The 22,463-nt window shown below is 39.5% G+C and overlaps 1 protein-coding gene across 1 annotated transcript; it reads right to left on the reverse strand.

Annotated features, from left to right (window-relative positions):
• Positions 1-1,926: 1,926 nt before the first annotated feature.
• LOC146573912 (interferon-induced GTP-binding protein Mx-like) lies at positions 1,927-9,342 on the reverse strand. Its single transcript, XM_085273368.1, has 12 exons — positions 9,039-9,342; positions 7,796-7,933; positions 7,525-7,679; positions 7,082-7,220; positions 4,621-4,819; positions 4,450-4,528; positions 4,235-4,357; positions 4,010-4,151; positions 3,694-3,852; positions 3,517-3,593; positions 3,230-3,433; positions 1,927-2,541 (listed from the first exon to the last, which is right to left on the reverse strand). The coding sequence occupies exons 1-12, from the start codon at positions 9,283-9,285 to the stop codon at positions 2,296-2,298; spliced, it is 1,908 nt and encodes a 635-aa protein (XP_085129494.1). The 5' UTR covers positions 9,286-9,342; the 3' UTR covers positions 1,927-2,295.
• Between the last annotated feature and the right edge of the window lie 13,121 nt (positions 9,343-22,463).

The raw sequence follows: 22,463 nt of genomic DNA on the forward strand, positions 1-22,463 counted from the left end.
TGTTTTCATTAGGCTACTTTAATCTCTTTCCACCCAGATTTCATTGTTTTGTCAAGTTTTGCACAACTGTGTGTGAGGCTTTTTTGTTATATGGTAATATCTCCATCGTATGCACCTCACTGACGACCATCCTTTCTGTATTGCAGAGTGCCATGGCTCACTATCATAAGTTGAGAGAGGTGCTGTCAGACATGGAGATGAAAGGCACCATCCACCAGCAAGTATGCCTCACCACTGGTAATGGCAGGAGCTACCGCCGCCTGTACTGTGGATTCCATCTCCCGCATTGGTGAGTGTGATGACCATCAGCAGCCCGCTGCGGACCCAGGCATAGATAGCATTCAGCAAACCCCTCCTATGATGGGTGCTTCTGACCTTGGTGGGTTGGCTGGTGATGGGGCCTCCCCAGACTCCCTTGCTGCTTTCCTGTCCCACAGTTTTCATTCTCTTGAACCTGAAAAGTGGACATGGATCAGGGACTTACCACACGTTTTGGTAGAATCATTAAACCAGTTTGTCGCTTGATTGAATCAATGGCTCCACCTGAAACACTTCTTGGGCTTGAACCTGTTCGAGCAGCGGTTATTGATGTGTGAATTTGTTCATTACTGTATGTTGCCAATCGGTATTGTTTTTGGAAAAGGAAAATCACATCACAGAGTTGTCAGCACCTCTGTGAGGTCTGATTGCTTTATGGTGATGCCCATAGATATTATGGTCTGTTTTGTGTGGTGTAAACTGCACCTCATTTTGTCTATAGTGTGTCCTGGGATCTTTCTAGACGCTGAGCAGGTCTCAGATCATTTATAATCTTTGGAGGTAGTTATGTTGCTGATCTAATTCATTGTACATGTGATGTGAATTTGTTTGACATCACATGTATTATTATTATTATTATCACATGTGTTATTTGTGGGTGTATTTATACATATGTTTTTTGTATTTTTGTGTGTGTGCTCTTCAGGATTTTATGTAATTCTTGAGGGGTGAATGTAATCAGGTCATAAATGACATATTGTTATAATTACACAAAATGTGTTCGAAACCCAAGCTGTCCCTGGTATACCTGACTTTTAGGACTTCTAAGCCTGTAGTTATGTTGATTATAAGTTAGAGCCCTTCCTCATCCCTTTCTTCTTCTTTGGTTCAACCCTGTACCCCTTTGGCCTCTCCCCTTTTCTACACTTCTCACGTGGGAGAGGAGCTGGTGTGGGCAAGTTATTTACTTGGAAGTCTTTCTTTTTACCTTTCATTGTCAGACATACGGTTACATATACTCTTCCTGTTATTCTGGTACATCTTGGTGTTTTTGGTTAATGTCACAGCTGTCTGATTTTATGAGGCTATACTGGATAAAAGAGGCTGGTGTGGTGTAGAGATTTACTTTAATTTGCCAGTTTTATTTGACTTTACATTTACGGAGAGAAATTTTCAATAAATAGTGTTAGAAACGCAGCAGCTTATGTAGTTTAAATACTAACCTTTATGGGCTATTGTAAAAGCGTGAGGGATCACTATGTATTCAAATTTGAAATTTGCGTTTGTAAAACAGTTTAGAGTGTGGTCAGAGTCCTCAAAAGTTGCGCATAAATCACTGCACACAAGCGTTTGTAATACATTTCAGCTAAGTTTCACTATGTAAGGGTTCAACCAGCCACAAAGGGAATGGGTCAAGGTTAGAGGAAAATCAGATGTCAAGAGGGAATGTGACACTCTATCTTGAAAGATGATGGCTAATTCAAACTTTTTTTTAGTTCATGTTTATCGATTCTAGGAACATGACCACATTATTGACGTTTACAGAGTTCCTTTGACTGCATGGCCTGATTTTTGTCCAGAAGCAATGTGACATCTGTATGTACACAGCTGTGGTTCAGTGCAGTTATGTGGAGCCTCAGCAAAAATGAATACTGTCAGAAACATCAGTTTTATTGTTTCACTGCATTTTATTAATTTATGTATTTAATACAACTGAAGATGAATAGGAAACCTATAACAGATGATAAAACACGTGAAGATACAGAGCACATAATAATGAAAAAGTATTCCTGTCCAAAACACAGAATCTGATTCAGTTGAGCAGAAATCTGAAAACTCTGGATGTGTGTTGTTTTTCTGTTTTTCTTCTTCTAGCACTTAAGACTTCTTTGTGCAACAGTATCTGTTTTTTATGATACCTGTATAGAAATATTCCTTTCTTATAAATGACTATAGGTGCAAAACCCAACCCTTTCAATTCTAGTAATACTTGGAGAGATTGCAGTGAGGTCCAACCTCGTGCTTTGTGCTGCCAGGTTAGGAATCTGGTTGAAAGTTTTGAATGTCAGACAGCAGAATGTGAGCTCTTGAGAGACGCTCAAGGCGCATCTTAAGATCTTCTCTTTTATTTTTTGTGCCACTATCCTCTTGAAGCAGGTACTCTTTTCTTTCCTTGTCCAAAAATGCGTCCAGCATCTTACTCTGCAGCTCGCTGGCAAACTCCTGCAGCATCTGATACCGGATCACCAGGGGGATCTGGTCAGCAAGACGCTGACCAGCAATCTGTAAGCAGAGAAGACAAAAATAAGAAGTACTAAAGAGCTCACTGGTTTAGGACTGAATTTGAGACATTTTCTACTTCGCTTATTAAAAAATTCCTTAAGGTTTTATTGCAAATTACATGTAATTATCAAAGAATATTTCAGATCACTCTAGACATATTTAATCACACCATAAAATAATAGATCTTATTTTATGGATCTAAAAGTGTGATTCATGGGTGACCATGGCTCAGGGGGTTGGGAAGCGCATCTGTAACCGGAAGGTCGCCGGTTTGATCCCCGTACTCTCTGTCCTGGTTGTTGTGTCCTTGGGCAAGACACTTTACCCTACCGCCTACTGGTGTTGGGCTGATGGCGCGATATGGCAGCCTCACTTCTGTCAGTCTGCCCCAGGGCAGCTGTGGCTACAACTCTAGCTGCCTCCACCAGTGTGTGAATGCGAGAGTGAATGAATAGTGGCATTGTAAAGTGCTTTGGGTGCCTTGAAAAGCGCTATATAAATCCAATCCATTATTATTATAAAATATGTAAGTTTTAGGTATTATTTTTTTCTCAAAGAGGTTTCAGTGTTTGCTTTTCTTAATATGTTAAAAAAAACTAAAGTCAACTATTTCAATGGGATACATGTGGATACAATGAATCACATGCTTTAAACAAAAGCATTAAAAAAACAATTGAGTGACATTTACATTGTAATATGCTTCAAAATGTCTCATCATCTCCTTTGAGGTCATCCCACCAAAGTACAGCTGGCCGTATTTGGAAATTCCATTTCGTATCTCTGTGATGTATTTGCTGTCCTGAGTGTAAACAAGCATCTCCATCTTAAACTGCATCCCCAGAATGGACTTTGCTTCCTCTTCCCTTTCATTCCTGATGGTTTCAATGTTCATCTAAATCACACAAAAAATGTCAATAAATATTCATTAACGTTTAGTAATATGTGCACAGTAATACATTATAAAGAAGACGATACCTTCGCTGTACTGATGAGGTTCGGAAAGCCCACAAAGCTGTTTTGTGCCAGTTCAAACAGCTCTTTCCTCACAACCTCTAAAAGCAATAAAACGATAATAAGTTAGTCAAAAAAATGTACCAAATGAAAGATTACCTGCAAAGTAAGATTCAAGTATTTTGAGAAAAAAAAACATGCCTGACACTTCCTTGAGTTTCTGGATAGCAGGCTCCTCCAGCTGTTTGATCTGCTTCTGGATTATGGACTCAAAAGTACTGTAGCTCACAAACAATGGCAGTTCTCTTCCACGGTACGTGCGCTCAAACTGAGACTCTTCTCTCAGAATGTGCTCTTTGACTGCAGTGCAATGAAAGTTAAGTGAAGATGTAAAATATGTTTTTTTAATGACAGTAATTTTTTTACTTTAAATGTTAGAGTTACTTTATGTAGTAGCTTGTAAGCAACAGAGGGAATCTTAAAAACTGATGAATGAAAAAGTGGTTAATTAACTTACATGATGATGCAGAGTCTTTTATGATTTTCTCCCATGCTTCAAACCTATTTCTGAGTGTGAAAAAGATGCTGGAGTTGTATCCACATTTTAATTCTTCACCTTTGGTCAGACTGATAGCATCCTGTGCGAATGCTAACACAAGCTAAGATAGAACAGATTCAATTAAATGAACAGGACGTGTGTTTTCCAGAAGCTCTTATTCATTTTGCTTACACTTCTACTCACATCACTGAGAAACTTTTGTCTCTGAGTTGCATCAGATGGGGGTCCAGTCCTTAATTTTTTTAGGTTTTCCTGAGTCTGTTCCAGTTTCTTATGTGTCTGCTCATCAAGCCGTGGCAGAGATTTCTACAAATCACATGGACAAATCACATCAAAGTTGGAGTGGGTTAAAGCTCTCCCCAGTGACCTACAAAGGTAAAACAGTAATAGGTATTCACCTGAATATGATGCACCAGTTCAAGAGTGAGTTTTTCTGCCAGTTTAGGAACAGAGGCCTTGCCCTCATCAAAGAGAGTCCTACAGCACAAACAAAAGGTTAGAGTATAAGCAACACAGCCTAACACACCACAAACACTTCTTTGCATAATTTCCAAAAAGAGCAAACTTACTGGAAATGGGCATGCTCTTTGAAGAAGGCTTCCTCGTTTTTTAGTGCTTCAGAAAGTGAAACCTTCCCTGTGATCTCCTTCTGACCCCTGCATTTGACCACTATGTAGCCCTTCTTCAGCGGGATGACTTCATTATGGACAATTTTAACCACGTTCTCTTCTGTGCCTTTGTCCACCAGGTCAGGTTTAGTCAAGACACCTGACAGAGAGAGATAGTGTTGGATTCCCCACCTTATGAGAAGACTGATAATTTGTATTGATCACTGCAAGCTCCAGTCAGAGTTTGGTGCCAGTCATCAAATGTTGCCAACGTTGTTTGCTCAGCAGGAAAGGGATCTTTAACATGATCACAGATGTTTGCAAAAGAAATCCAGTGGATGTCAGAAATGTTTTGGAGACATATAAATGCAGCGTTTCACATTACTGGACATGTTTGTCTGGCAGTGATTGCTTGTACTCAGTCAGTTAAAATCCATCAGGAATGCACTGTTTATTTAACAGTGCATTCTTTCTTTCATTTTACTGTCTCATGACACGTTACCTTTAAATTGTTTATATATAGCTGTCGCTCCATTCATTTATGGTTTTATCTTTAATAGTAATTCAGATGTACATGTTAAAACACTGCCTCAGATATCATTTTGCAGGGATTAAAGTAAGTGGATCCAACAGGTTTTTAACAAATTGGTCAAAAGTTTTAGAACACCCCCATTTTCCCAGTTATTTTTTGCAATTCAAGTAGTTCAGGTCCGATAAATGGTTAGAAAGGCCAGAGGTAAAAAAATAAAAAAGTAAGGTTAGCCAAAAAGGAAAAAAGTACATTTCAGAATTATACAAAAAGGTCTTTTTCAGGGAACACAAAATGGGTTAACAAATTTCAAGCCTTGAAAGCTGGTGTTCCAACTTTTCAGGATTACCTACAACCCCCTCTGTCTGCATAAAAGCAGTGTTGGAGCATGTCAAGGTGCCTTTTTTCACCATCAAAAGGCACTCTGAAACTGGGGCAAACTCTGATAGGAAGAGGTCTGGCAGACCCAAAGCCAACTGAATTTGAGGACAGGTTTCTGAGAGTTGATAGCTTGCGTAACTTTGCTAAGACATCAGAATAAGACAAAGAAGCTTGCCTGGGCCATGAAACACCACCATTGGACTACTGTAGACAGGAAGATGGTATTATAGACTGATGAATCAAAATTTGAAATCTGTTGCTCATCACGCAGGATCCTTGTACACCGTCGAGTAGGTGAAAGGATGGTTCCACAGTGTGTGGCATCACCTGCCAAACATGGAGGAGGAAGTGTGACGGTCTGGGGCTGTTTTGATGGATCCAGGGTCGGTGACTTGTACAGACTGAGAGGCACCCTGAACTAAAACAGCTACCTTAGCATTCTTCAGTACCATGCAATACCCTTTTGTATGTGTCCAGTTGGTCAGGGGTTCATCCTACAGCAAGATCATGACCCAAAACATAAGTCCAAACTATGCCATAACTACCTCAGGAAAAAAACCCAAACATGGTAAGCTTCAAAACATGGAGTAGCCAGCACAGTCTCCAGACTTAATCCCCATCGAGCTGGTTTGGGATGAACTGGACAGAAGAGTCAAGGAAACGAAACCTACAAGTGCCACACATTTATGGGAGCTTCTGCAACAGATATGGGAAGGTGGGGCCAGGTACTTTGATGAGTCACAGTGTGTGAATGTGTGTGTGAATGGGTGAATGACTGAGTGTGAAGCGCTTTGGGGTCCTTAAGGACTGAGTAAAGCGCTATACAAATGCAGGCCATTTACCATTTATTTAACGGTTTAGAATAAATGATTGTCTATAAATTTATGCCATGATTTCTTCTCCAATTGCATATTTGGACTTAGTTTTAATTTCAGGGTGCAATGAGACATTAAACTGAATAATTTTAATAAATATTTTTCATAATTATCAATTGGAAAAAGTGGGGTGTCCTAAAACTTTTGACCGGTAATGTAGGTTCAAGATTTGGACCACAAAATCTTCATGCAAATCAGAGATGGTCAAACAGAAGGCCTGTATTGACTAAAGATGGAATGACCAATAGAAAAAACATGTATTTCCTTCTGAAAGTCTCTCTCAATAAGTTGCTTTCCTGTTTTTAACTTGTTCCTCTTGAATAGTAGTGTACCTGAGTCAAATTTGGAGGCTCAGTTTTTATACCTGCTTTTTCTTTTCTGCCCAAATTTTCTATTGAATTACCAACAGGGCTTTGCCATGACCACTACAACTTGTGCTAAAGCAATTTGGCCACAACTTTGGAAATGTGCATGGGGTGATTGCCTGTGTGGAAGAGCAATCTGTGGCTCTTCTCCAACTTCCAGGCTGATGTGCTGCGTTTGTGGTTCACTGCATCCATATGATGTTAATCACTTGGCAGCAGAAACAGAATCCAAAGTAAAGAAACTAAATGACTTAAGAGAGACACTTGCTTACCCAAAGTCCTCTCTCCATCAGGATCCACCAGCTTAGCCATATTCAAAGCCTCTGTAGTTGCAATGTCCACGTTGCATGGAACAACCACCAGGTTGATAGTTTCTTGTTTACTGATGACAGTCTGGATTATAGTTTTAATCTGAAAGTATCCATTCAAAATAAAGTATAAAGATTAAAAATATTATTTCATAAATTGCATAAATGCAGTTATGAACAATACAACCAAATAACTGATGTAAGCAGGAATGTCCAGATAAAGTAGCAAACTCATAACAATAAGTACATATAATACCAAAAACCAGCAGTCACACTGGTGTGTCAGTGTTGTCCCTTTTTAACACTAACATGCCAATGCCTATCAAACTCTGGGTTTGTGTTTCACTGGATGAAATTTCTACCAAAGAAATGGCCTTAAAATTGTGAGGGAGACTAAGGTATCATACCTTATCACCAATGTCTGCCGACTGCCCATCTACAGCCACCCGGGCAATGCCAGGCAGGTCGATGAGAGTAAGGTCTGGAACATCCGGGGAGGCAATCTCCAGACTGATGAGCTCACTGCTGATCCCCATCTCATTCCCGATCAATTTAAGTTGAGCTAAAGAGAGAATATGATGTCACGTATGCCCAAGCAACACATTTAACTTGCCTACTTTGTGCTTCCACCTTTTACGTGGTTTTTAGTAGTGACATGAAAGAATTATGTAGACTCACCTTCTCGAATCATTTTCTCAACGAGTGCAGGCTCTTTTATCTTTTCTTCAAAGTCGCGGTAGCTTATCTTTCCATACCACGCCTCTCCTTCCTTTGTTTTTGTCATCTTCAGTTCCAGTGGACATCTTGTCACAATACCTTCGTTTTAAAACACTGAGTGTCAGACAATTTCTCTCTCTCTTTTTTGGACAAATTAATGAACGATTTCCGATGTTTTCTATTATGACATTTAGCCTCCCGTGATTTTGGTGATACAAATATGTAAAAGGTTGTTTTTTTTCTAGTTGGAGTCTAATGCTCTGATAGACGGTTTGATTTGTGCAAGATCAGAATCCATCTTGCCGAAATGCTTTCAGCCAGAGTGATTTGGACTAATCAGCTTCCTGTGAGCATTCTGTTTTCCAGCCATGCTTCACCCTTTAAAATAAACCGTTTTTAACAACAGAGGGGAGGTCATGGACAGAAGGGAGGAGCTGCTTTAACAGCAAGCAGCTCCTAACCTAACCAGGTAGTTTAGATTCCTAAAACTAAAATCATAAATGTAACTGAAAAGAAAGCTTAAAGTTTCTGGCAGAAAACTCCTAGGCTAAACCTTTTCCATTAGTCTGAAGCAGAGGAGTTTCTCTACCAAAGGTGAAACTGAGCAAGGTTAGCTTGAAACAGAGCTGCACTTTGTTCAGCATTAACGAGTTTGCAGGTTCAGACTAGTTTTTTCTGTGGTCTCCATTTCCTTCCCTCCTTTGACTTGTTTGAAACTTCAATTTATAAGAAATAGGCCCCAAACCCAGACCAACCTCCTTCCTCTACAACTCATACACACACACGCACACACACATATGTTTTCATATCTTAGTAATGATGGTTTATTTGATCCAATTGATATTTGTTCTTATGGATCACCAGCAACACTTCAGCTGAAAATCTGTCACATTTGTAATTTTAGTTTAAATGTACCATTATGTACATTAAAAAAAATTCAAAATAACAAAACAAAGTCATGAAATTGTCAACTCAAAGTTCAAACCCTGTTCTAGTTATTTTAATGAAATAAAGTAAAATAGCGTGTCATTAAATTAATCAAGTCATTAAATATAGATTTTAAGGAACAGGCTAGTTCCCAAAGAATGTGTTTTGCTGCCTGATACACGCCCTGCACCACCCCCACCTCTCTGCCAGTCTTGATACAGTTCCGTTATCTGCTTCACTTTGACACTTCTAATGTACGGAAAGTTTCTGAGCTCACCGCTGCCTCTCGGCAGTGCCACCCCGGACAGCGCCTCCAACACAGAGCTCTTCCCCGAGCTTTGGTCTCCAATCACAGCGATAGCAGGCAGCGCCAGGTCCTTCTCTACACCGAGAGAGCGGAGAGAGTCAATGAGGTCGATGAGGGGACGGACCTTCTCATCATACTGCTGGTTCAGAGTGCTCATGCTGGTCTCAGCTTGTCTTACGACAAAAATAAAAATTAAAAATGGACAAAGTGATAACATGCTTCGTGAAAAGCAGACCGTGGGTTCGAAGAGAAAGAAAAAGTGATGTGTTTTGTTTCACTTTCTGTACCTCGTGGTGTCTGAAACAGCTTCTTCCTGTATTTTTGAATGAAACATTCAAAAATACAGGAAGAAGCAACAGATGGCATGTCCCTTATTAAGCTGTCACACTTCTTCCTTTAATTCCAGGACTTTCACAAAGTGCATTAACCGTTCAGAAACGACAGCCATTTTCATGCACTGTCCCCCAATTTCAGAGGCTCAAAAGTACCTTTGACACCCTGATATGACTTTAAATGAAATCATTGTGTTTAAAACTTTGATGAAAATCCTTGGCAGTCAGTGACTGACTGAAGTCTAAATGCTCTGCTGGACTTTTTGGCTTGTGTGTGTGTGTGTGTGTGTGTGTCTGCCTTCAGTTTTGTTTTTAGTAACTGAAGAGCGAGCTCTGTTGGCCTCGGATCATGTGATTGGTTTGAACATTTAAGAATATCCCATTTCTTTGCCTTGGGATATTTTGGGTTGTTTTTGCAGTACACTTTGGGTCCTTATGTAGTAACACTGTTTAAATGCTTTCCAATCAACCAACATCAGCCAAATCTCTGAGTTTGAGCAGATTACAGTACTCGCTGCACATTTCTGAATTCATCACGCTGCTCCTATCAGCAGTCACATCATGTGAGGGGAACCAGTGCCCTGATTCCACAGCAGGCAGTATGGTATAACATTGCTTCCATCATGTTTGACAGATAATGTGGAATATGCTTTAGATTATGAGCTGTTTGTATCCTTCTCCATACTTGAAATTTGCACTGTCCACTTTCTGCTGTGGCACAACAAATTTCCCACGTGTGGGACTAGTAAAGGTTAATCTAATCTTAAGCGTTAGCAGTTCGTCTTGTAATCAAAAGGTTGCCGGTTCGAACCCCGGCTCCGACAGTCTTGGTCGTTGTGTCTTTGAGCAAGACACCGGTTGCGTACTGGTGGTGGTCAGAAGACCCGGCATCACCAGCGTGTGAATGTGTGTTAATGGGTGGATGACTGAATGTAGTGTAAAGCGCTTTGGGGTCTATAGTATGGAGGACCATAAGAGCCACGCGCATCGAAATAAAGAATTCTGTGCTTAAATAATGAATTGTAGAATAAATTCTGCATTTGTAAATTCATTTTTGAATTCCAATTTAATAAACTGCATTTCAAAAACCTTTTTCCCATTTGCACTTTTATATGTACTAAACGCTGGCTACGTAAATGCTGGCCCTCCTCTCAGAGCCTACGCTCTATCTGCTATTCCCGAACAGAGATACGCAAGTTTCTCCGTGACCGCAGCTGCCAGTCAAAGCTGCTATGATGACGTTTCACCCCAATTTAACATCACTGCGAAATAAGAGCTGCTTCATCCAAAGTCGGATTGTCTCCCAACAAGACCAAGTTTCCTCCAGAAAGTTTCCCAATTATCTATAAAACCCACATCGTTTCTTGGACACCAGTCACACAGCCAGCAATTTAAGGAGAACATGCTTAGCCGCATGACACTCCTGGTCTGATTGGAGAGGGGACTACAGAGTCTGACATTGTTTTGGCAAAGTTACACACTGATTCAATATTGATTTTAGTGACATTGATTGATGTAACCGGGTGTCATTATTGCTGATGTGAATTATACTTTTACTGAATTCAGGTTTACCCTCAGCCAGCATGTTTTATTTCCCTCAGTGTTGCCTGCTCTGGCCCCTGGAAGACAATTGACTATGGTTGCTGCTGTCTTCATGTGTCTCAGAACAGAATTAGCAATTACCAGAGTTTGATCCCTGGCGGGTGTGTCGCCGAGTGGAGGAAACAGTTAGACACATGAACACGGTGGTGGTGTACCAGGGCTTCTGTTTAAGACTATGCTCCCTCCTCACCGTCACCCAGCCATCATGTTTTCCTGTCTGCTGAGGATAACCTGCTGGGAGACAGTTAGCAGGGCCTACGCCACCTTCCGCTGCTCCGGCTACAGGGGCCTGACCAGCTCAAGGGTGGGATTTCAAGTGTCCAATTCAGCAATCCAGGCCTCCAGAGCTGCATAAAGGCTACATTTATTACAAGTATCATTACTGCTCATTTAAAAAAACAAAGCATAACTCTTCTCCAGAGTCAGAGCAGTCTTCAACAATAATTGGGTTTGACATATCAGGTTAAATAAAGACTGCTGAGGAGCAAGCATGGCTTGGGCCCATCTCAGAGCTCACCTTTGCAGCAGAATAACCATGAAAGAAATTTTACACAGTCTAAGGAATAAATTCTCCTTTGTTGATTAAACACTAGGAAACACTGTGAGGAAACCTCAGTTCTTTTCACTGGTAAAAACCTCAGGTGTAGGATAGGGCCTCTCCAGAGGTACAACCTCCCTGAGCTGTGCTGCTGACCATGCCCATCGTTTTATGACCACAGTATACTCATCTTATAACAGATGTCAATCCAGCAGATTATCTTTGGCATGTGGTGGATCAGTAGATTTGCAACATGGATGCACAGCCGACAAATCTGAAGCAACTGTGTGATGCTATCATGTCAATATGAAACTAAATCTGTGAGGAATGTTTCCAGGTCTTTGTTGAATCTGCGCCACAATGAATTAAGGCAGTTCTGAAGGTGAAAGAAGGTCCAAAACAGTACTGGCAAGGTGTAACTAATGAAGTGGCCAGTGACTGTATTTAGTGTCTAGATGTTTTTTCAGTATTTTATTCACTTAATAGCAGGACAGAATACCACATGACTGTGGCCTTGTGTTATACCCTCTCTGCTCCAGTGATGCTGCAGACAAACACAAACATCGTGATCAGACATTTAAGAAGAGCCTCTTGAAGATGAAGTTCTGTGTCTCTTGACCTAAACACATAATCCAGTTAAATCTAATTTATGTTAATCAATGTCCCTCACACTGTAACTTGAAGTAATAAATTGGTTACTGATTAATTACAGAAGTATATTTGTGAGCTTAAAGATGTAAGCCTTGGACCATCGAGATGAAATGTGGTTGGGAAGCATTAATAAAACTTCATCAGTAGCTCGAGCAAGACCTCAAAACCTTCGCTCACCACGGGTGGTTAGCAGACTGTGGTTGTACCATGCAGCCTAACAACATGCAGTAAATTGCAGGTTAAAGCAGTCTGCTTACACGTTGTTAAACGAGGGAACTAATGTGTCTGTCACATTACCCTTTTGTCCCATTACATCCCAGGACTCAATTAAATTGCTGCTCACTTTCTACAGTACTTAAAACTGATCAGTAGGACCTGAAACTGCAAACATTCAAACATTCAGGCCAAGTAAGAATCAGCGGGTGAACATATTAATCTTCTAAAAGTTTTTGACCAGGAGGTTAAACTCATACAAATTAGCTTCACCCAGGCTCATGAAAACATTTTCCTGCTTACAGATAGCAGATCATTTGTGTCAGTAAGGTTTATATTTGAGCTTCTTGTTCACACAGAACAATTTTTCTTCATTTTTTTAACGATTACCAAAGTCTGTGAATCCCAAAATTGTTCAGTTGTTCTTTTTGCTCCCCCCGAGGTCACTTTCACCATGTGACAAAAACAACACCCCACTGTACACACTCGGGCCACCAGCAGCTTTCTAAATCATCAATAAAAAGCTGACAGGTTGCAATGATGTTCCAAATAACTTATTAAGAAAACAACTAAAGAGACAGAAACTATTATGAAAACTGGTTTATTTTATATCTCCTAGTTTGAAATGAAGCAATAAAAACATGTATAAAACATCACAAACTGTAATATTATACAAATGCTTACGTCCTGTCCTGCTGATGCAATGGAGACATCTTCCAGTGACAGTCTTCATCCGTGTGTGTGTGTGAGGAGGCTCCTAAACCCACCGGTACAGAAGTGCATGTTCACAACTCCCTCTGTGCAGGCGGGGTCAGGACCCTCCTCACCCTGGGTGAAGAGGGGTGGTGCTGTGGCCAGTCAGGTATGAAGTGCTGAGAGTGGATCTTTGGTCCTCTGTGCAGCTCTGTCCACTCTCAGCTGCCCTGCAAAGCAATAACACAAGAAAGACGTAATTTTAACACAAAACAGCATTTCCATTGTTGGCAGCTGCAGCATGTTGTTAAAATGCTATTTTAAACTCAACATATACACACAATAACTATAAATAAACTTAGACCTACAGTACTGTAGGACGATGATTTATACCAGCTTTTGGAAGGATTTAGTCTTCAAGACAGTTTGTAGCCAATGTGAGGCAATAACTTACATAGCTGGAACACAGCACCACTCTCCAGTTTGTAATTTGGTCATCCATCCTTCTCATTGGGTTGGGGTAAGGCTGTCTTCTGGGTAGAGCATCTCTCTGTGTTAGCGCCGTCTGGAATGCTGGGAGAGGACAAGTGTAAAGCACCTGAAGACAAAAAGACAAAGACAAAAGGATGAATTCACAGATCACTGATTTGTTCAATTTACTTTTCTTCTGTTATGTGTTTTTACCTTACCTCTGATCCCTTAGCCACAGGCTATACCTTATGTATAAACAAGAGACTACAGTCAGTTCACGACATCATTTTTGAACCTTTTCTACTCATTTGTGTTGACATTATGTACGGACTTACCTTTGTCCTGCATGGTGAGCTAGAGCTTGAGAAAAAATATGTAAGTCATTTAAACAGTTACCTGTGATATTAACAAAAATAGAAGTAACAACACCTAAAACACTACCTTACAGTAACACAGGCAATGTCACATATTAAGAAAAAAACAATACATTTCACATGTGTTAGTTAATATTCTTTAAAAGTCAGATATTTTTAGTTAGCTGTGTTACAAACATCACAAGACACAAAGGCTTAACTTAAACATTACAAAGTTAATTAAAAAGTAAAGGATATTTACAAGAAGCTGTCCTCAAAGCAAGAAAGTGTCTTACAAACACTGCAAGACGCAAAGGCCAACTTAAACGTTTAAAGTTTAAAAACAAGTTCTAACATTACCTAGTCAGAGTCACTGTCATCAAGTGAAAGGTTAAAAGGCCTTTCCCAGAAGCGTCTGACACCAAAAGAACCTGATGATGTAGAAGGGCCACAGAACGTGCCATCACTTACCTTGCACCTCTTTGCACTTACCTCTTCAGTGCAGATGTCTTCTCTGCTTCTCTTTGCTGAGGAGGTGAGAACTGAGGTTGAAGGAGAAGCTTCGTGAGAAGAGGGGGAGGATGAGAGAAGGATATACTCACCATACTCACCTTTACTGACACGCTGGGTATCAGTGTCCTGTTCTTCATCAGAAGAGATGGTGCTCGGGAGACTGTCATCCAGGATCCTGATGACTTCAGGAAGGCCTTCTTCTGCGGGACGTTCAACCACGTAGTCAAGACGACATGTGAGGAAACAAGTTTAAAATAACATTAGGAATGTAATAAACACCGAGTGCTAAAGGAACAGAGCTACATTTGTTAGTTTCAGCAGATGATGAGAGAAAAGCATTTTAGGCTACATTTATGTCAGACTGAATGACACAAGTTTGACTTTATTTGACCTTGAAGGAGAGGTCAGATGTAATGTGATATTTTAAATCTTTACACAGTACTTTTATATATTGACCACAGACTCCACACTTTTAAGAATCATAGCTTCTAAATTATAAAGATTTTTGTTCATTTTTGACCAATAATAAAGTTAACCTTGAAGTGGGTGTAAGCTAAATTTACATAACCCCACTCTACACCCCTACAAAGTTTGATCAGGATTAATTCAATTTTTTTCAGCTATGATGTTTACTAAAAAATAACAGGCAAGCAAAAGTTACTAAAAACATAACCTCCTTGGCAGAAGTAAAAATTGCAAACACACAAAGCTGTGCAGGTATGTCTCAAAACCATGGTCAAGCAAAAAGCAAACAAATAAAAAATCTGCATTATTAGGAATGTGCACAAGGACTGTATCTGCCATAAGGACAGATACATGAGATATTTTTACCACATGCTATCCCTGTGTAATACAATATATCTGTCTGCTATATAATAAGATATATTATAAAGTATTGCCATAACATAAGATAGGTCTTAATACCATTATTACTACTATACTATGATTACTGTTTTCATATTCTTTTTTATATTCTTTTATTTTTATTATTTTTTATCATCACGTTTTGTAGCAGGGAAAAAGTTATAGTTTATTTCAATAAAGCCTTTGATCCGGAGAAGAACAGGATGTTAGGAGAAGACCGGGATCTGGTGTGTTTACACCTGTGTGTTCTGACGTCATGACATCCTGAAGATGCTGTTAGCAAAGAGACTGATTTTGGGGCATTTTACAAATTTTTGTCCATTAAGGTATTTTTAACCATTTCATTAAAAAAAAAAGTGTCAAATTTGAAGCCTTCAAATCAAAGTAACAACTTTTTTTCAAATTCATACAGTTAATAATTTATACACCTCTCCCAGAAAATTTAAAGCATACAAACAATTTACGGGGAAAAATCTTGGAATACACATATTTTGATAACATTAAAACGTGACATTCACACTGGAACTTATTAAATTATTACAGTCATTTAGTGACTCTTAAAATAACTGAAGAAATGTTAAAAGTACCTGCAGCGAAGTCCAGGGGACTGTCGAGGAGTTGGGGTCCACGACAAGCCATTTTCAGGCTTTGCTGTTGAGATGAAAAACAAGTACAAACAATCCAAAGATGAAGTACTTGTTGTGGCTTGCAAGTAAACTCCGCTTTCAGAAAAATATTTTCCAAAACTTGGCTTTCCACAGGCTGAGGTTGGAGCAATGGAGCTCACCGCAATGTAATTTACACTTAATTCATGATCATTTATACTTACTGCCTTTGTCAGCCTTTATGTAGCATGTATACTAACCACATAGGTATAGGTATACCAGGAAATAAACACAGATATTAGAAAGCAGCAAATCACTCAAGCAAACATCAGGGCCCTATTTCAGGAAGCCGGTTTAGAAAACTCAGAGTGAAAAACGATACTCAGGGTTGAGTAACCCCGAACTGTCCAACTCGGAATATTCGGTTTCAGAAAGGCTGATAACAATTAGTTCAGTCAACGCGGAGTTGCTTTAACCCCAAGTTAAACGCGCACACGAGGATACATAAAGCCCTGATTAGTGGAGCACAGATTAAGCGAGTCACCATGGAGACGGAGGGAAAGAAGGCGCGGTCAATGTATTTTACAGCGCTTGAGGCCGAAATTCTGATGGCAGCATATGCCGATAACATGCAAATTCCGCGGAAAAAAAGTAACACAGTCACAGCTGCAAAAGAAAGGGAGCATGCATGGCAAAACATAGCCGACAGAGTCAATGCGTGAGTGTTAATTTAAACATTGATCTAGGGATTTCCACCCATTTAACACGTTATTTTATTACATTTTATTTTATTTTTTATTTCATACATTTTATTTTGTGATGTGATGTGAGCGCAGGTGCAACCCAACAGGCCCCAAACGTTCCTGGCAGCAAGTAAAAATGAAATATAAAAATATAGTCCAAACAGGTAAGGTGTAATTGTATTATGAGCCATAGTGCTTGGTCTGTTTGTAAACCAAATGCAGTTAGAGGCTACATTAATTTCCCCTCTGTAAGCACTTATTGAAATTATCTGAGCACATTACAAGTACATATTTGCTTACTCTGTGTGCTCAAATGTGACCCGTTATAGCCAATAGAAAAAAAAGCGGAGGCCCGAAAAACAGGTGGAGGTCGTCCACCACCACCACTCACAGAGGCTGAGCAGTTGGCTTCCACATTTGTGATAATGTTGGCAGCATCACATATGATCTTCACAGTGCAGAGAACACAAATTAGCATCCATTACTATAATGAAATAATTTGTTAGTTTGAAATGCTACAGGGAACTATGTACCTGCACATTAATGCTGTGGAAAGACTTCCTGTTCACATAGTCTCCTTCATTTACTGAAGGAGCAATGATTGGAATGTGAGTGCCATCTATACAGCCAATCACGCCTGGGAACCGTGAGAATAAATGTAAAATTTAAGTAGTAGTTCAAATATCACCACATCATGAATTAAGTTTTGTTCATCCTGATACCTGCAATTTTGTGGAATCCCTCTTTGATAAATCTTGTGGGTCTATGACCGGGGAACACCACAAACGAGTACAGGAGACGTTTCAGTGCAACTGTAACATTCCTGACTGCCCGACAGACGGTAGCCTTGGAAACGTGCTCAGCGTCACCAATATTATACAGAAAGCTCCCGTTTGCAAAAAACCGAAGTGCAATACAAATAATATGTACAGAACTGAGAGGATGTCCACGATGTGTCACATGAGCAATATTAGGCCTGAGGATGTTATTCAAATAAATTATAGATTGTGCTGAAAAACGGTAACGTTCACACAGGAAATCATCAGGAAATGATAAAATGTCCGAACGCGCTCTAATCACTCTCTCCCGGCGGAGAGCTCTGCGGAGAATTTGGGCTTCAACATCTACTGGCTCTTCAAGGAAGGAGCACGCCATGTCTGACACTTCCTACAGTCAGGTTTCCGACAAAGAGGCGGAGAAAGTCAGGGTTAGTTGAAGTAAACCTGCTAGGGGGCAGGTTAGCTTCACGGAGTGTGTCGTCATAGTAACTCACTCAGGATTAATCTAAACTCGCTTTGTGAAACCGAAAACCCAGAGTTTTCGTTAACTCAGGGTATACTTACTCAAAGTTTGCACTAAACCGGCTTCCTGAAATAGGGCCCTGGTGACTAACATTAGCATATAGCTCATGCTAATATTACGTCTTCACATTTTTCTTTTCAAAGCTAACAATAACTTAGCGTTCTCGCTACTCACCATGCTTTTAAACAGTTATATGTTAGCAATGACAACATTTAACAAATGTTTTTAAAATGCTAGCCATGCTAATTAGCCTTAGCAATTGCTTGAGGTCTTGTTTCCAGCTCTAGTGGTCATAAGCGAGCCAGCCTTTGGCACGAAAATCAATCTTGTAAAGCTCACTATTAAACTGACAAAAAGCCTTAGAACCTAGAAACTATGATACTTACAACTTTGCTATGTTTGTGTCATAACATATAGCAAGACCCCATAACGATAACTGACCTTTGACCTCTTCTCAAGATTAATCTTAAGGTTAAAGAAATAATGCTATTTAGAGCTATTTTAACACTATGTTTTTTACTGCCATTGTTTGACAACATATAAGCATAAAGGAAATGGGGATTCTAAATATCAGGTTACTATGACTTTATTATAAACTTTACAGTAACAGGTTAGAAGTGTTAAGCAAGGATTAGGTTAGGAAAAATCACATTTGTGATTAAAACTTTTTACTTCATATTTATTACTAAATAATTCAATAAATTGCACTCAAGTACTGAATTCTCACAAAAAAATAGTAATTATACTGAAAATTATGTCAAGTATTAAAATGGTTTTCAACTGAGCATATAAACCATTGACTGTAGAAAAGATCTTTTTGACACACGCACCGGAGCGTCAGCTTCAAGCGGACCATCACTACCTCTCACATCTAAAGTGTGCTGTGCGGAGTGGTGTGTGGCGAGCCTGTCCACTGATAAAACACAGTTGTTTCCATTCAGGAAATAAAGTGGCAACAATCGATCAGAGACTCCTTGTCTTCTTAAAAACACAACACAACGCAGAGTTGAGGAGTCTGTTTGGGCCGAACTGTTGCAGCGGGACGAAGCAGAAACCGGTTACACTGCACCATACCACATTTGTCATATAAAGTTCCATTTTTTACAGTACATTGTTGAAATTATAAACTATATATATATATATTCTAGTTATCCACTTGCCAGTAATTTTTGAGTAAATGGATGTCAGTGATAAATCAGTGGTGATTCACCTGCAAATGTTTTTAACAAACTTTGTTTTTTGTAGAATTCATCAGCACCTGTGGAGAAATGTATTTGAATATCTTCTGGTTCCACTTTTCCTTACCAGAAAGCTGAGGATGGCTAATTCCTGACAAGGTCACACACCTCAGCGCTTATCATTGGTGTTACATCCTCCGTGCAGCAATTCCAGAGAAAACGAGAGAGCAACGACTACTCATTAAGACCAGCCAGAAATCTGTCGCTTTCTGGCAGCTGTGGAAACTTCCAATAAGAAAGTTTGCATTCTTAGAACAATGCTGGGTCATGTGTGATGTGTCATCATATGAGGATATTACATTTTGACTTAATTTTTCTCAATTAAGTGTTTTGATCGTTGATCCAGTATGGCAGCTTTGTGTTGTGCTGCAAGTTAAAACTCATTGTCCTCAAGAGCACAGCATTTAACAGCTCCCCTTAAAAAAGTCGATTGACTGGACACAATGATTTCCAGTGGGAGATATATTCATCACTCATCCGTGACACTGGAGAAGTCACCTGGATGAGTGATAAAATAATTTTCCATGGAAAATCCAGAGGAACTAAACTTTGTTGTTGTTTCTCTGGGCTCAATTTCAGCCTCAGGAGCATCTCTCAGAAGAAAACCGTTTTGCAAATAATAAGATAGAAAGATTGTTGAACCAGTTGGTATTCTCTGGAGTTTAAGACCAAACTTAAACAGTGAATTGCCATTAGACTGGAATTCATAAGATGAATAGAAATACTACTGAAGCTAAATGATTCATTCATGTGTATATATATATATGATTTTTTTTTCTCCAATTCACCAGGTCTGTAAAGTTCAGTATGACTGTGGTACATGATACAAAAGAATAAATACAGAAGAATAAAAACTTTATGTGAATAACTTTACTCTTCTTAAATATAACTCAGAAAACAAGTAAAAGTACAAATGTGTACAAATTAAGAAACTTCCTCAGTAAGTTTACACTCTTTTGGAGTGAGTTTAATTGTGTGTTAAAGGAGAAAGAGATTAGGAGATTAAGTAGAGGATGAGGTCGTCTGTCCTGCATGACGTCCAGGTGCTGGTTTTCCAGTGTGTGCGTCTGATTAGAGCAGGGCGATATGACCAAAAATATTTATCACGATATACATTTGAAAATTTGCGATAACGATATAACTGATGATATAATTGACACTAGACAAAATACTTTACAACTCCACAACTTTATTAGTGCAAAAAACCCCATCAATGTATTTTCACTTAAACAAGCAGCTGTTTTTTATGTGCATTAAAGTTATATAAAAATTTAACAGTGCAAATGTAAATTCCTTGCTGACAGTTTAACCAAAAGGCATTTCCAGTGGAAATTGGCCGACATATCCTCAGCATAACCATGTATAATATCCACAAAACTTAAAAAGAGGTTATACACACACAATACGGTAATATTGTGTTGAAGCACAGTATGTATCACTCCGCGAGGCTCCTGCCTACGATAGCCGTAATGCTCCGACAATCCATCAAGCGGTGCGGCTTCGTAGCTTAGCAAAGTTGTACTAAAACATTCGACAGATTTTCGAGCACCGTGTACCACATAAAATCGTTTCGAGGTCAGTAAACACAACCAGAATTCATACAAAAAGGCACACGGGATTACAAGGGGCACTACTGTCGATTTTCAGAAAAATCAAATGATTGATTTTAAGTGTGCCGTATTTTCCAAACAACACGGTAATAATGACGGCCCGCTAGCATGCTCTACCAAAAATAGTGCTTTGTTTGTGTATCTGACGGACGAAAGCTAAACCAGTGCCACACCACTGAAGTTGCAGCATTTTTACAAACCAATTCTGGTTTATCCGTTTCATTTAACAATCCACTTTCGCTCTTCTCATTCTGCTTTTTCTGCCATGTGCGTATGCAAACATAGGCACTGCCCATGCGCATTTTACCATATTCTATCGCGGTATTTCATTTTCCTATCGTTGCCCAAAATTACACCGGTATTATCGTGAACGGTATGATATAGCCCAGCCCTACGTCTGATGGCCCAAAGCTGCCTCAGAGCTGTAACACCATCAACGGCTGCAGTATGGAACAGATGTGGGTGTGTCCTCATCTCCCAGAGGAGTCCAAATCGTCATCAAACAGCCCTACAGACACAAAAACGTGAAAATATAAACAACCAGACTATCAGCAGAGATTTAACTACTTTAAGACCTCTCATTTCTCATGATGCATATTGTATTTAGGGGTGGGCGATATAAACGATATACGATAGAAATGATGTAAATTTGGCCAACGATAAAGATTTTGACTAGGAGTGGGTTTTTATAATTGATTCATCGATTAAAATCGATTCTGGCTTGGATAACGTAAAATCGATTCATTAAAATCCTGAATCGATTTTTTAATATAAAATTTATTTTGCCCGAAATGCCAGAATCTCAGGTTAAACCTCACAAAATTTCAACAACCACCAAACAGCTAAGACAGTAAATGAGAGCAGGAACACGGATTCTGCACAAAGACTTAAACACACAGCGCGACCCGCGGATCAGAATCAGTGAGATGTCACCTTTCTCACCCGATGGCACGGACACGGTCGGGGCTGAAAGCCGACAGCTCGCTGATTCTGATCTGTCGGCGGGTCCGCGCTTTGTGTTCACGCCCTTTATGCGCTGATTCTAAAGCTGTTAGTTTGATGTCTCTCCAAACAATATTGACCGAACCAGCAGCAAAACAAGATCCAAACTACGCTTCACATAAACATCGTCATGTATTCACTCTTACTTTCACTGTTTTGCTTCGACCACGATGCACAGCTCTCTCTCTCTGTACTTCAAGAACAGTTTCCCGTCTAAAAATCTGTTTTCTGCATTATTCGCTTGCTTGTTACGCACAAGTCTACCGTTATTTACAGCGCTGTCGGCCGCTGTTTTTTCCTCCTTTTCCTTACTTCCGAAAAGAAAACCTAATTTCTGCTGTTCAATACTAAACAAATTGAAACTTTTTAAAATTATGCAAAATGCAAAACGCTTAGCCGTGTAACTTCAGAGGTAATGTTCATGTGTTGATTAATGGTTTTCTTTCATTTTTGATATACTGCAGAATATTTTTATAAAATCCAGGCCAGGAAAAATCACCTTCATGTTTTTCTGTGTTTTATCTTCAGCTACTTTGACACAAAGGCCTCTGCTGCGATGCTCACACCTTTGATAAAGTCTTGCGTGTGTCAGCTTAATTTTTATAGATACAAAAATATGTAAATGTACTGATCTGAATTATAATATTTCTGACTGTCAAAATTTC

This window comes from Mchenga conophoros, linkage group LG5 (genome assembly GCF_057382185.1).
Source record: "Mchenga conophoros isolate Kocher_MC1m ecotype Shallow Benthic linkage group LG5, M_conophoros_male_GT1.1, whole genome shotgun sequence".
Classification (NCBI taxonomy): Eukaryota; Metazoa; Chordata; class Actinopteri; order Cichliformes; family Cichlidae; genus Mchenga; species Mchenga conophoros.

What these genes read in the sequence shown, in the direction of transcription:
- LOC146573912 (XM_085273368.1), bottom strand. Translation starts at nt 9,285, where the DNA reads ATGTTATCACTTTGTCCATTTTTAATTTTTATTTTTGTCGTAAGACAA. An exon ending in AACTGGTGCATCATATTCAG is followed by an intron (nt 4,358 to 4,449) that starts GTGAATACCTAT and finishes TGTGATTTGTAG; the next exon opens with AAATCTCTGCCACGGCTTGA. An exon ending in GAAACTCAAGGAAGTGTCAG is followed by an intron (nt 3,594 to 3,693) that starts GCATGTTTTTTT and finishes TATTGCTTTTAG; the next exon opens with AGGTTGTGAGGAAAGAGCTG.